Source organism: Hyperoodon ampullatus (genome assembly GCF_949752795.1).
Source record: "Hyperoodon ampullatus genome assembly, chromosome: 6".
Classification (NCBI taxonomy): domain Eukaryota; kingdom Metazoa; phylum Chordata; class Mammalia; order Artiodactyla; family Ziphiidae; genus Hyperoodon; species Hyperoodon ampullatus.
The window spans coordinates 44344264-44360305 of NC_136919.1; the positions used below are offsets into that span (position 1 = coordinate 44344264).

The 16042-nt window shown below is 39.9% G+C and overlaps 1 protein-coding gene across 1 annotated transcript; it reads left to right on the top strand.

Moving 5' to 3' along the window:
• Positions 1-291: 291 nt before the first annotated feature.
• On the top strand, positions 292-13434 carry QNG1 (Q-nucleotide N-glycosylase 1; the record flags this gene model as incomplete). Its single annotated transcript, XM_079706815.1, has 4 exons — positions 292-628; positions 1169-1428; positions 7115-7310; positions 12406-13434. The coding sequence occupies 4 exons, from the start codon at positions 292-294 to the stop codon at positions 12636-12638; spliced, it is 1026 nt and encodes a 341-aa protein (XP_079562941.1). The 3' UTR covers positions 12639-13434.
• Between the last annotated feature and the right edge of the window lie 2608 nt (positions 13435-16042).

Consider the following 16042-nt stretch of genomic DNA (forward strand, 5'->3'; position numbering starts at 1 on the left):
GCCGCCCTCCCGGAAGTGCCTGCGGCCTCGGGCTGGCGCGCGGCGCGGCGCGGCGCAGCGCAACGGCATGCACAGTTCTTCAGTGTGGTACGGCTGCGGCTGTCGGGGCCGGGCCCATTCGGTTTTGCTAGCCTCTCTGAGAGGGCGGGAGCCTTTTAGAGCAGCGATCCCGCGGTGGAAAGGGAGGAGGAGTCGTAGGGGACCCTGGCCCTTGCCCCAGCTAGAGAGGGAAGAGAGTTTGGCTGGCCTGCGGGCGAAAGCGTCGGTTCCCTTTCCACAGGGGAAGGGCGGATGGACGGGCTTCTGACTCCCAGGGAGTCCGCAGAATTCATTGCGGAGAACAGTCGAGATGTGTTCATTGACGGCGGAGGCGTGCGGAGAGTGGCCGAGCTTCTGCTGGCCAAGGCCGCGGGGCCCGAGCTGCGCGTGGGGGCCTGGAAGGCCCTTCACGAGCTGAATCCCAAGGCGGCCGACGAGGCCGCTGTTAACTGGGTGTTTGTGACAGACACGCTCAACTTCTCCTTCTGGTCGGAGAGTGACGAGCACAAATGTCTGGTGGGGTACGGGGGGAAGACGTACAGTGGGTACTGGTCCCTGTGCGCCGCGGTCAACAGAGCCCTGGACGAAGGTTGGTGCCCCTTCTCCCGTTCAGACCCAGCAGCTTTGAGGTTTCAGTTTAGTGGGAGGGTCCCACAGAACGGGTTGGGAGATGGAATAATGTGTTGATGAGGCGAAACTGAAGTTCTTCACTGCCGGTACTTCTGCTTAAAAGTATGAGAAGAGGCTGGCATGAAATCTTTATTCAGTGGGAAATGATTCTAATATTTATCATTGTCACAGCTAAGTCAAAGTCAGTTTTCTAAAGAATGCCACTTTGATGGCATCTGAGGAACAAAGGGGAGAAATTATAACACATTTTACACAGTCAAAATACATCTGATGTAATATTACAATTGTTAGAAGTGGATGAATAAATACAGACAAGCAAATAGAGAATGAGGGATCTGCTTCTGATTTTTAATTACTCATCCACTTTTACCGCATTCCTGTAACAATTATGCATTCCTTTAACAATTATGTGGTTTCATTTTAATTGTGTTGCAATAGCAAGGGCCTAATGAATATAAATGTATGACATTGTTCCAATGCCTTTTCTTTTCTCCCCAAGGGATACCAATAACTAGTGCTTCGTACTATGCCACAGTTACCCTGGATGAGGTTCAGCATATACTCCGTTCTGACACAGACGTCCCCATGCCTTTGATAGAAGAGAGGCATCGGATTCTCAATGAAACCGGGAAAATTCTGCTTGAGAAATTTGAAGGCTCTTTTCTTAATTGTGTCCGAAAAAGTGATAAAAGTGCTCAGAAGTTATTGCACCTGGTAGTTGAAAGCTTTCCTTCTTATAGAGATGAGACTCAGTTTGAGGTGAGTTGCTTCTGTTGGCCATTTTATTTTTTTTATTTTTATTTTTAAAAATATACTTATTTATTTTTTGGCTGCATTGGGTCTTCGTTGCAGTGCGCGGGCTTCTCTTTGCAGTGGCTTCTCTTGTTGCGGAGCACGGGCTCTAGGTGCGTGGGCTTCAGTAGTTGTGGCACACGGGCTCAGTAGTTGTGGCTCACGGGCTCTAGAGCGCAGGCTCAGTAGTTGTGGCGCACGGGCTTAGTTGCTCCGCGGCATGTGGGATCTTCCCGGACCAGGGCTCGAACCCATGTCCCCTGCATTGGCAGGCGGATTCTTAACCGCTGTGCCACTAGGGAAGCCCCTGTTGGCCATTTTAGAGTTCTTTAATTATCTTCTCATAGTTAACTCTTTTACTTCCAGAATTCCTTTTGAGAATAAAAATTTTAATTTTGGAATTTTTTTCCATGTGGAACAAAGGAACAATAACAAAATTATTAAGTAGTGTGTCAAAGATATTACTTTTCTTAATGTTTTCTAATCAGTGTATTCTCTTTATTCTTCTGTCCTTTAAAATGTTTCAAACCTGAATTAACACTAGACCTTCAACATGATGTTGTCACTTAGGGATAGTGAGGTCCTTTTAGTACTTCAAAAAATTTACTTCATTGGATGAAAATCAGGATGTATACTAAATTCTCTCTAATAAAAAATATTTCTTGCAGAGTTCTAATGTATATATACTATGTGTTTTCTTTTTCATACACAGGGTACTTTAACAGTATTATTTGCTTTATGGTACAAAAAAGTTTAAATAGGCGTTCTTTTAAAAGGGTGAACATTTTGTGTACTCTCCCAGTATACACCTGGATTTTGCTTTTGTATAATTCTTTTAGAATTTGTTATCACTGTTTATTTTAACTGTGACGTAGAATTGAAAGCAACTTCAGGGGGATCACATAATGTAAATCTATTGACTAAGTTAATGAATACTTGTGTCAACTTAAAATTTTGAAGCTACCCTTTTGTAATCACAGTTCAACAACTAAAATTACCAGTAATATTGTTCAAATCGTTCTTTATGATTTACAAGGTGTTTGCACAGACACTCTCATTTGATCCACAGAACAACTCTGTGGGGCCTAGGGACAAGGAACATTACAGTCCTGTTTGCAGTCCAAGGACCAAAGTCTGAAAAAAAGAAAGGTTAACTAGTGTATCTTAGGTCATTTAGTCAAGAAATAGCTAGCTTTTCAATTCTGCTGTAAAGTGAGAGATGCCTGATTATGTATGTTAAGATTCTTTTAATTGCAACTGACAGACACAAAACAAGAAAAAACTTAAGCAAAAAGAATTTGGGGATAGCTACTGGGCATAAACATCCAGGATCAGGGACTCAATGCCATCAGGATTCAGTCTCTCTTCTTTGTTTCTCTTGACTCCATTTTTCCCTTACTGCAGACCAGCTTTCTCCATGAAGTGGAAAAGGTCCATGAATTTTGCATTTTATCACTTCAGCCATCAGGGAGAGAGGGAGAAACTTCCTCTTGGTTCTAAAACTCCTGGACGAGGACTGAATGGACCGGACAGAGACAGTTGTTAGAAAAGAGGCCCTAGACCACTGTTGAACTTTATTATCTTCTGAGGAACCATTTTACTAATGCAGAGGGTACTTTGAGATTTATCTTTGTCTTCAAAGTATGTCATTTCAACCTTGTTTTTCAGGAAATTTGGATCAAGTTCCTTGGTCCATCATTCCGACCATTTATAAATGTATTAAACAGTGTATAAAATAAATCAAACTGCCATTAATGTGGCTAAGACTCTGTGTATTCCAGAATTGACATGGTTGCTGTAGAAGAAGGGCTGAGATTAAACCTAACATGACTTCAGGATGGAATGAATTCAGGACACCATGTAGTTTATTTACTTTCAAGTTGTCCTGAATTTTTGTTTTTGTGAAAGAAGGGAGTGATTTTTTTTGTAGATTATGATATTGATTTAGTAAGCATTTGTTGAATTTCTCTTTTATTTACAGCATAGTGCTTTCTTTTGATTTGTTATGTATGCTGAAAAGTTCAGTTAAAAACTGTAGCAGGCTATAGATTAATTTTAAGGCTGATACATTTTAAATGAAAATTAGTACCTGAACCATTTCCCATCAGTATTTATTTCTAAAGTACATTCTTACAGAAATATCCCCAAAATGTAACAAAAATCAAACCTAAACCTTTTAGCACTTTCCTAAAGGAGTATTATATTTTTTCATGTATCTTTTCATAAGATTATCATTATTGTTACTCAAAAGCACTATATTTCTGAAAGCCATGTGATTCCTAACATAACACTGAGCATGTAGTGGGTGCTCACTTAACCCTTTGATTAGTTAATTTACAGTTACCTTTGCATATTCATTTAAAAGATATATAAATAGTTAAAGCACTTTGCTCAATGAATTCCAAGTCTAAAGGAGTTCTAATTAAGTTTGGGCGCTGCTTCTGAATTCAGAAAGTGCTAAAATCAAATGTCTTTTAATCCGTATTTAAAAATTTTCTAATTGCAAAAGTAAAACAAATTAATACAGAATTTGGAAGGTACAGAGGAGCAGTCTTTATTCTGCCAAGAGGTAACCACTGTTCACAATTTGGTCTTTTTCTCTGTGTGTGTGAATGTGTATACATATGAGCGGGGGAGAGTTATGCTATACAAACTGTTTTAAAATTTAACATATTATGAGCATCTATGTCAATAAAAATTCTTTCACAGCACACTTTTTTTTCCATACTACTATTTTTAATGACTTCACAGTATTCCACCGTATGGATGTACATTACCATAATTATTTGCCCAAACTATTTTACCACAATAATTGTGATACACAGTTTTAGTTTTTAAATTGAATTTTGTATCTTATTGGTTTCAGTATTATATAATAATAAGCAATACTGACAACAGTTCACCCATAATATTTTCTTAGGATGGATTCCTAGTAATGGGATTACTGAGTCAGAGCATGACCAGGATTTTCAGGTTTGTGATACATAAAAATGGTAACTCTTCTCCAGAAAGATGATCAACCACAGCATATTGGAATGCCCTCTTCCCTGCTCCTTCGTAATATGGTCATGGTATTGGTTGCTGTATTTTTTAATCTTAAGCAAGTTACATAAAAACAGTTACAATTGTTTATTTAGTTACTGCGATTATCATTCATTTTTAGACATTATGAACAAATTAATGAAATTAGAAAATTTGTCTAAATGAGACAGTTTTAGATCAGTGATTTCCCACCCTGGCTGTGCCCCAGAATCAGTTAGGAAGCTTCAGAATTCAGATACATTTCCAAAGCACCATCCTCAAATATTCTGATCTATGGGTAAAAGAACTATTTTTTTTTAAGCTCTTCAAGTGACTCTCATTTAGACTATTCACTAGCTATATAAAAGTCCTAATTAATAGATTGGCTTCCTTTATGCTGATGTACTGATAAATATACATGAAAAGCATGAGCTTTTCTGATATTTTAATTGATAACATTTTATGTTACTCATAAGCATTTGTAATTTTTGACCTTTCTGATTTGTTCATAATAAGTTTGTTGCAGAAAATCAACTCATGGTTATAGAGTTTTACACTGGTAATTACTTTATAAAGGTACTATTTTGAAAATATTTTATTCACAAAGCAATATTATGGAACATATAGGGTAATTGTTATTTGGGGGTTTACTGGTATTTTCAGTGATATCAGTTAATATTTTAGAGATGTAGAATTTTATTACTAAAATTACTTCATTACTAAAAACCATATCAGATTGTTAAGAAAATGTTTTATAGGTGATTTGAGTTTATTTTTAGATTCCTTGCTTGAATTTGTTTTTGTTTTCATTTTAGGGTATTATAATTTAATCTTTGTGATACTAGTTGGCTACCATGGAAACAGTGCTCATGATGTGACAATTTGTGTTTTGTTAGATGCTAGCACTGATTTTGTTATATAAGTCTGGTTCCTAGATTTTTCCAGTTTGCCCCATGAATCTTGTTAAAAATAGGAGACAGTAGCTTCTATCATAGTAAATATTATGATGTAATAATTTTGTTTGAAACAGTTTTATTTTGCAAATTAAGTTTTATGCCTTGCTGTTTAATAAAGTAGACTTGAATTAGAAACCTAGTTACCATATATAAGTCCAGTGTATATAGAGCAACAGCTTCCAGGTTGTCATATTTTGATAGGTTTGAGAATATAGATTATTAGCAAATGATATAGAGATATTTCTTAGTGGTGATTTGTTCCCCCAGCACTCAGTGTAATTTACAGTCTTTATGTCAAAAACTGAGAGTATGTGTTTGCCCTAGAAAACAAGATACCCGCTTTTTTAGTGGTGGCCTTAGAAAATTTAGTTTAAAAAAAAAGGAAATGAAATTTAGTTTATTTAGTAAAAGTAAGTCTGGATTGATTGTAAGAGGTATACCTTAAGGTTAAGCAATATTAGATTATTTCTCATTAGGACAGTGTAGCATTGGAGTTTTTTTTAGTAAATAAAGGAATCTATATTATCATCTTAAAGAATTTTTATATGGAGTCTTTCCTTGAAGAATTTAATTTCATTTTTTATTTACTTCTTTATGTCATTTACTTATTAAAACATTCTCCAAGGTGGTCAGAATATATTTTGGGAGCCAGTGATACTGATTATTCACATTTAGCAGACTAGCAGTTATAAAAGATGATTTGAGGTTATTAGCATTGGTGTTAGGACTAGGAGTAGACTGTAATTATCTATGTTTTTCCATAGTGAAAGCTAATGAGCATTTGTAGTTTTATAGAGAGTTTTTAAAAATATATTATTTATTTATTTGGCTGCACCAGGGTCTTAGTTGCGGCACGTGGGATCTTTAGTTGCAGCATGTGGGAACTAGTTCCTTGATCAGGGATTGAACCCAGGCCTCCTGCATTGGGAGCGTGGAGTCTTAACCACTGGACCACCAGGGACGTCCCTATAGAGAATTTTTGAGTTAAATTATGACCCATTATCTTATAATGCCTGGTTAAATTTGTTTCTTCCATGTATAAATATAATTGGTAACTAATTTTGTTATATGGACTTACATATTAACTTGGACCATTTCCAAAAAGGGTAGACTTGATAAATTATAGCTGTTAATCGGTTTTGTCTTTATCTCTGAAATAAGTTAATCATTTTATCTGAAAGGAAACATTAAAAAATGGATGTTGTAATTCTCTTCAGAGGTGAATTTAGGAATGATTATTTTCTTCTTTATACTCTTCCATATTTTATACAATTAATATGAATTATGTTGCAATCAGAAAAACATATATTTTTTAACTTAAGAAACTTTCTAAAGAAATGCTATCTAGCCCTTAACAATAGCAAGCAGGTGGATTATAGTGACACAGAAATATGTATATGAAGTAATGCCATTGAAAAAGAACACTAAATAGTGCCATGATTACATAAATTGTATTTTATGTGCTTTGAAAAATATAGGAAGTAAATTTGGAGTGATAGAGATAACTTAGTATTTATTAGACCCCTTCTTTTTTTCTGTAAAAGGTCTATAAATTCTTACCAAAGAGTAAGATTATTCTACCCTTGAAAAATGTTTTCTATGTGTGCCTTTTTTTTAATAGCATACATAAAGCTTTCACATACCCAGGTAACATTTATATTCTCCTCATTCATCAGGGGAAAAGAATTTCTTTTTACAAACGGGCCCAAATCCTTGTGGCAGATACATGGAGTGTATTAGAGGGAAAAGGAGACGGCTGCTTTAAGGACATCTCCAGAATCACCATGTTTGCTGACTATAGATTACCTCAGGTTCTTGTTTACCTGGGAGCCCTGAAATACTCTGACGAACTACTGGAGAAGCTTCTCAAAGGTTTGCCAGCTTAATTAAGACATTCTTTGTTATACTATGAATTGTTGTTGGGTCTTTGTCTAGTTTCTTTCGCAAAAGGTCTTCTTTCCTTAAAAAACAAAACACTATTATTGTTAAAAGCACATGTAAAGAAGAATGCAGGGGCAATTAAATTACAAAGAAAATTGCTTTTTGTTGTTTACAGTGTGGAATATAGATATTGTTGGAAATCACACTATTTGGACATCATCATTTCAGAGTCTTTTTTTTTTTTTTTTTTTGCGGTACGCGGGCCTCTCACTGCTGTGGCCTCTCCCGTTGCGGAGCACAGGCTCCGGACGCACAAGCTCAGCGGCCATGGCTCACGGGCCCAGCTGCTCCGCGGCATGTGGGATCTTCCGGGACCGGGGCACGAACCCGTGTCCCCTGCATCGGCAGGCGGACTCTCCACCACTGAGCCACCAGGGAAGCCCCAGAGTCATAATAAAATGAAACCTAAATTTATGTCACGTGAAGGTGTGCAACACTAAGACAGTTCAGGTTTGTATTTAAAGAGTGTTAAGCTGAAGAGCACACTACACTGTGAAATAAAAGGTGGGCTGAGGGCTTCCCTGGTGGCGCAGTGGTTGAGAGTCCGCTAGCCGATGCAGGGGACATGGGTTCGTGCCCCGGTCTGGGAAGATCCCACATGCTGCTGAGTGGCTGGGCCCGTGAGCCATGGCCGCTGAGCCTGTGCGTCTGGAGCCTGTGCTCCGCAACGGGAGAGGCCACAACAGTGAGAGGCCCGCGTACCGCAAAAAAAAAAAAAAAAAGGTGGGCTGAGAGATAGGTAATATGTACTGGGTTTTGCATTAGGAGGCTCCAAGGTCTGTCACTGGCTTATCTTGCACAAGTCACTCACTTTCCTAGGCTTATTTATTTGCCATTATTGGGTTTGATTATTGATTCTCAAAAGTGGGAGCCTTATTATAATATGTGAGTATAGATAATTGTGTTTGTATGAAAAGTAGCTTTTTGTTTTTTAAACATTTCTTTGTATAAGGAAAATAATCATATTGTACAATTTTCATGTTAATTTCTCTTTTAGGTACAGTATTTTCAGCTACTTTTTTCTTTATTTTTAAAAGAAGTAGTTTTTATGATTGAATAATTTTCTCTTGTGAAATAGATTTCAATCACCCAAAATAAGAATAGCACAGGATATAAACGTACCATTATTCCTATGATTGCTTCTGCCAGGTTTTTATGCAGCCTTGGGCAATCCGTTTTGCCCATTTTCTCATTTGAAAAATAACAAGCTATTTTATGTCACAGTGCTCGTGTCTGGGGTCATTAATTGTTGGATACCTCTAAAAGGGACAACATTTAGCAGTCAGGGCTTCTACATACAGCCATATTCAGCTGATCTTTTTTTGGCCAACGTATAGAATGTTCATTCCATCTCTAAACACACTCTTGCTTGGTTTCCCTCACCCAAATTTTCTTTTTTTCAATTCAAATCCTACACATCCACAAAGGCTTAGTTCAGATGTTACCTCTTCCACATAGCTTTTCCTAACTCTCCATGCTTTGTCCGTCTCCTTCTCCTAAGTTTTTAGAGCACCCAGTTGTCTCTGCTACTGTGAGAAAAACTCTGGTGAGAAGGGATCACCCAGCATAGTTGTACAGAGTTGTCTGAATTTTCTTCTACCACCCATTTCACCTCCAGAGGCTCTTTTCCATATGTCCAGCTGCAGCTGTTACTGCCTCTTATTACATCCAGCTTCAAATTATCCTTCGCCAGTTTGTCAATAGGGGGAGCAAATTCCCTTGCCTCTTAGTTTATTTAAGCAAAGTTGGAATTTTTTTTTCCCAAAAAAGTACTTTACTAGCAAACTAGAGGAGAAATATTGATAGAACCTATAAATCTAAAGGAGCAAACATAAGTCTAGGACACTGATTAAAAAAAATTTTTTTTAATATTTATTTATTTGGCTGTACCGGGTCTTAGTTGCGGCATGTGGGCTCTTTTAGTTGCAGCATGCGAGCTCTAGTTGCAGCGTGTGGAATCTAGTTCCCTGACCAGGGATTGAACCCGGGCCCCCTGAATTGGGAGCATGGAGTCTTAACCACTGCACCACCAGGGAAGTCCCTAAAAATTATCTTAAGTGAAATCTAGAACCAGGTGGCTTGATTAGATGAGATAGAAACTTCCTTAACTGATATCCGGTGATACTTTTTCCAAACTTGAGGATATGCTACACGTATAATTCTTTTCTTCTCTTCTCTTCTGGGTAGGGCAGCCCTTGGAAGACCTACTTAGATTTCTGTTCATTTACCTACCTAGATTTCTGTTCATTTTCTCTTTAGCCCATCTCTTCGCCAAAGGTATATTTTTTAGCTAGCTATAAAGACTGACCATGCAGTTTGGCTAAATTAGATTCTTCATTGGGATTCTAAGTCTGACTTTTAGGCCTAATATGTTGGCCAAGTTACCTTCCCTGACTCTAATCTATGTCAGTCCTCTCAAATGGTTTCATTCTTTTTCTGTTTCAAAGTCCATGTCCTATTCCATAGTATAAGTTGCTGTATTAGTTACTTTGTTAGTTTCCTTATGGCTGACATAACAAATTATCACAAACTTGATGGCTTAAAACAACAGAAATATATTCTCTCATGTCTCTGGAGGCTAGAAGTCTGAAATCAAGGTGATTGCAGGGCCATGCTTGCTCCCTCTGAAGGGTGTTGGGAAGGATCCTTCTTTGCCTCTTCCTAGCTTCTGTTGGCTGCCAGCAGTCCTTGGCATTCCTTAGCTTTGTAGCTGCATCACTCCAACCATGGCTTTCTTCCCTGTGTGTCTCCTCTGTCTCTTCGTATCCTCTCTTTTTTTTTATGAGGACAGCAGTCATGGCATTGAAGGCCCATTCTAACACAGTTATGACCTCATCTTAACTTGATTACATCTGTAGAGGCTCTTTATGAGTAAGGCCACATCCACAGGTACCAGGAGTTAGGACTCGAATGTATTTTGGGGGAGGAGTGGTGGGGGGAACACAGTTCAACTCTACAGTTATTTGTTACTGTGTAACAAATTATGCTCATATTTAATGACTTAAAGTAACAAACATTATCTCAGTTTCTGTGGATCAGGAATTTGGGTGCTGCTTAACTGAGTGCATCTGGCTCAAGGTTGCAGTCAAGCTGTTAGCTGGGGCAGTGGTCTTATCTAATGGCTCCACTTGGGTGGTGGTATCTACCGCCAAATTCACTGTCATGGTTGATTTGGCAAGTCTGGCAAGTTGATAGTCAAGTTTGAAGGAATTGATTAGCAAGAGAACTGAAGAATGGATTTGTATGCTGGCACCTGGGGCAAAGTAAGGAAATGGAGGGACACAGCCAGTGTCTGTTCTTCCACCTGCCCCAGGGATCAGGGAGAGATGGATGGAGGGGACACTATTTAAGATCCTAGGTGACAGAGTGGAACTCAATGGGGCTAGGGTATTTTCCCTAGGTCTCAGTGGATCACAGGGCCACTCAGGTACTGTGAAGCTCTGTGCAAGGGTACAGATTGGTGGCCAGAGGCCAAATATAGCTTGCAGATGTGTTTTGTTTGGCTTGAACAGTGTTTTAAGCGATTTTTAATTAGTTATCAGCACTTGACAAGTAGGAGATTTCACATGAAAGTCAACTTTCTGGCTTCTCTTGTAAGAGTAGAGAAATATAGGAACATTGGGTTTACCTTTACAAGGGGCAGCACATGCTCTCTAGCTCACCACAGTTTGCATCTGGCAGCTGCATCCACTTACTCTATCTGGCTTATCTTTATAGGCAGTTGAGTTGATGAGCCCAACTCTAGCCTCCCTGGCAAAGCACTGCCAGGGCCCACCCTGCAGGGTCAGATATACCCTGGAGATGGGCACTGAATATACTGCAGGTCCTATAGGAGCTCGCGGCTCCATATTCGGGCAGAGCTGACTAAAGGATCCTAAATCCAGGATGTGAGGGCAATCTGGCTATGACATCTGTCACCCCATTGATGGCCAGGGTTGATTCGGCTGATCTGGCTGGCTAGGCGGGTGTCCCCTTCCTCCTTCACCGCTCCATGTGCGTCCCTCCCGAAGCTGCGCGCTCAGTGGAAGAGGACGACCTTCCCCGATAGAGGAGGACCGTTCTTCGGTCAAGGGTATATAAGTAGCTGCGCTCCCCTGCTAGAACCTCCAAACAAGCTCTCAAGGATCCTAAATCTGAAGAACGATGATGGTTTTCCTTGCGCAAGCTAAGAACTTTGATTTCCTAGGTTTTCCTTGATGTACCTGGCATGTCCCCAAGACAGTGCTAAGTGGGGAAGAGAGATACTGCTTATTTGGCCCCCTAGGAGTCCTCCAGATTTTGCAATAATGTTTTTATTTTTCCTGACATTAAACCCAAATTTTAAACCCTCTCTAAAAGTAATTTAATAATCTTGCTGTCATATTTTAAAATATATGGTTAGGGACTTCCCTGGTGGCGCAGTGGTTAAGAATCCGCCTGCCAGTGCAGGGGACATGGGTTCAAGCCCTGGTCCGGGAAGATCCCACATGCCACGGAGCAACTAAGCCTGTGCGCCACAACTACTGAGCCTGCACTCTAGAGCCCACGAGCTACAACTACTGAGCCTGCGTGCCACAACTACTGCAGCCCGTGTGCCTAGAGCCTGTGCTCCACAACAAAGAGAAGCCACCGCAACGAGAAGCCCACGCACCACAACAAGAGTAACCCCCACTCGCCGCAACTGGAGAAAGCCTGCACACAGCAACAAAGACCCAGCATAGCCAAAAAAAAAAAAAAAAAAAGTATGGTTACCTCATACTCATTTAGCAAATATTTATTGGAGAGCTAGTATATGCAAGGTACTAGGTTAGGTCCTAGGAATATTGAGACAACTAAGCCAGACATGGTCCTTGTCCTTGTGGAACTTAACTTGCAATTTTGAATTAATGCCTGAGTTTAGAAATGGTTTAAATTACCAAAAATAAATCTGAGATTTACAATTTTAAAATCAGTACTATTTAAATACTGTGTTTTGTCCTATAGTAAAGTTTTGAATAGATTTCATTTCATTGACTATTAGTGCTTCTTGCTCTTTTTTCCCTTGCAGGAGAAGTGCTTTCGTATGGGAGTAGCCAAGAGGTGGAAATCAGAGGGTGTTCTCTTTGGTGTGTTGAGCTGATCCGGGATTGTCTTCTGGAGCTTACTGAAAAGAAGGGTGAAAAAACTAGTGGAGAGATCAATTCCATTCTTCTGGATTATTTCTTATGGGACTATGCCCGTGATCACAGGGAAGATATGAAAGGAATTCCATTTCATCGCACACGTTGCATATATTATTGACCCACAGTGTAAACTGATCCTAAGAAAACTTACTTTTTTTTTTTTTTTTTGCGGTACGCGGGCCTCTCACTGCTGTGGCCTCTCCCGTTGCGGAGCACAGGCTCCGGACGCGCAGGCTCAGCGGCCATGGCTCATGGGCCCAGCCGCTCCGCGGCATGTGGGATCTTCCCGGACCGGGGCACGAACCCGTGTCCCCTGCATCGGCAGGCGGTCTCCCAACCACTGCGCCACCAGGGAAGCCCAAAAAACTTGCATTTTTATATCACATAATTATTTGTATAATTTTGCTTTGTTATTAGAGGAGGTGGTAGAGGTTACAGCAACAAGAAAATTGATTACCCAGGCTCTCTTAAAATATTTTTCCTGACATATCACTCTGTATTGCCAACTTTTTCCTTTGTTTGCTTGTTTAGTTTTGACTATATTTTCCTTTTCTATGGATACATGACAGAAATAGTAAAGGAAATTTAATGCTTTCTTTAAATCTCAGATTTCTTAAAATTAATCATGCCTTATAATGTGATTGATCTTTGGTAATAGTATTTCATCCATTCAATTGGTATCTTTTTTCAAGGTGTCATAATTTTCTATATACCTTAATCATTTGATATGAGAGAGAAAGTAGGGTCTTTGCTGTATGAATGCTGCTGCTCTTGTAGAAATCAATCTTGACAGATTTTTTAAAACTTCTTATTGATAAACATAATGATTTTCAATTTAGGATATCTGTCCAGTTTTTTTTTTTCCTTCGGAGTAACTACATTAGAATTTATTGAATAAAGATTTTTTAAACTTCTTTTAAATCTGGAATGAATTATTTCATTAAAATAGAATTTTATCACACATACTTTTAAAAGGTTTACAATGAATTTGACTATTTACTTTATGTTGCAGGACTCTCATTACCTACCAAGCAAGCACTCGTCTCCCACCTTCATCCCCACCTCCCTTCTGACGTAATCTTGATTTTTGTTACCTACCTTATCACCTCACTGTGACTTTGTGTGAATCAGAAAAAGCCGTCCTTTCTCCAAGCACTTCACTGCCATCTGCTGGAAACTTGTCATAATAGCTTTACAAATGACAATGAGTGGGAATGTGAGTGGGCCCCCCTGGAGTCCAGTACTGCACAACTTGCCCCACCAGAAGTAGTGGTCCTGTATCTGTCTTTCCTCTATGTGACTAAGGGGAAGGTGATCTTGTCCCCAGTTCTGGAGATAGACCCGAGGTAATATGAATGGTGTATTATTCATGATAATCCTATTCTCTGCCTGTGATTGTTCTAGTAATAGATATATAATCTAGTTCTGGCCAGTGACACTGGAGGGCAAGTCTGCAGGGAGGCTTATGGGAAAAGGTTTCTTCACTTTTAAGAAGGGGCCATGGGAGAAGATCCCTCTTCTTCCTCTGAGCAATGTTCTGCCTTAAATGTGATACCTGAAGCTGTAGTAACGATTGTGTGGAGCCAGAGCCTTCCTGAACCTGCCCTGCCTGAGTCCAACCTAGCCATGGCCTTCATTCCTGAGATAATGAGCTCAGCACCTTATTATTGCCATAATTTTGAATTAGTTTTCTATAGAAATTATCATAGTTAATAGTTTCCAATTCAACCCGCTCTTACAAGGCACCAGGAAGTGCAAGCAGAACAGTTGCTTAGACCTCAGGGCTGGCCCAGCTCCTCCTCCTCTCGCCCTTCTTGCTCCTCTCGCCCTTCTTGCTCCTCTCCCTGTCCTGCCCACCCCTGTACCCTTTCCCCTGCTTCCTGTCTTTTCCCTCTTCTCCCTCCTCCCCACCTCTCCCTCTCCTCCCCTCTCCTTCCCCTTCCAGGCTCAGCCAGCTCTGGGCTTCCTGCTTTCCCCATTTACTTCTCCATCATGTAAAAGACAGGGAAGACAGTTTAGGGCTGTATGGTGCTCCTTGACGTCCAAGACGCAGCTGTCTTTTCTCTTGTTTACACTGAGCATAGCCTGGACTCGTGATCCAAGATGTCTGCGTTCTAATCTAGGCAGCAGGACTGAAGAAGCTATGAAGTTGAAGAGTGCAAGGTTGACAGGAAGGCTCTAGCAGTTACCACGTGCAGTTTTGCTTTCATTTCACTGACTAGAACTTAGTCACATGACCGCAACTTACTGCCAGGGAGGCCAGGGAACTATTCTCTATTCCAGGAATTGGGTACCAGCTAAACTAAGAAGTGTGGATGGATATTAAGAAACAGCCAGTTTTCATCACCATGCATGGATTTTATAGTTTGCATACCTTATACAGACTAAGAATTTAAATAACAATTCACCTAATGGTTTTAACAGCCAATGATGCTCCCTTTCCAGATCTATTGTTTCATTAGGGATTGCAAAATAGTAATATTCTAATTCTAATATTCTTGGTTGTGTGAGCCTTGCACAGAGATAATTTCTCTCTTGATGGATTTCAGGATAGACTGAGGAGCATAATGAACTTGGAGCCACAGCTCCTGAAGTTCCAGAAGATGAGAATGTAGAAATAGGATCTAAAAAGTTTTCTGGTTATGTTGATTTATTGTGCATGCTAATCTCAAAGACAATTAATGTAAATGTGCACAGCTCCTGGAGCCCCTCCCCGCCCTTCCCATTACAGCCCTCCATTCAGGGAAGTCCTTTGTTTACTGTCATTAAACCAGTTCCCTAGCAGAGATAGGGATTCCTTGGTGACTGTTTCCTTTAATAGCTTTTGCTTTGTAACAAGCTCAAAAAACATTTTTTAAAAACATATTTCATTGATTTCTTTAGGATTATCTGGTGGTTTAGCCGTGGTACCATGTTGATGTCCTCCAGCCAAAGTAAACAGGTTGGGTTAATTACTTGTTGCAGCATGGGATGTCTCAGTAAGAGGATGCTTTGGGACAGGGTCTAAGGAAGCAAGGTTCTCTCTAAATTGGATGCCATCAGCCAAAGACAATTCTACCTTTGGCTATCTCAAATCTTATCTATAAGGAGGGCAGGCTGAAGCAAGGAAAAACAGAAATTGGTAAAGAAGCATCAGTCACTCATTTCAGCCAAGATAGTAGGATGTTTGGTTCTGTGTGTGTGGCACAGTAGCCTAGGCAAAATTATCAGGTGGCCTTATTTTGTCTCACTTTATCAAGGTCTCTGAGTAACCTTGTCTGAGATTATGTTCAACAGGAGAATACCATGGCATAGCTGTGGGTGCCAGGGCAGGTTTTGTCAGGGGCTGCTTTCGTTCCTTTCTCAACCTTTAACTTCTCCCTGATTAGCACTAAAGAAATTAATAGATTTCATTCAATTCAGTCCAGAAATCAATTAATGAACTCCTTCATTGTTCCTCTTCCCTGAAGCTGAATGGATAATTGTTTAAGAATCCAGTTTTGTTTTGTTTTGTTTGCGGTACGCGGGCCTCTCACTGTTGTG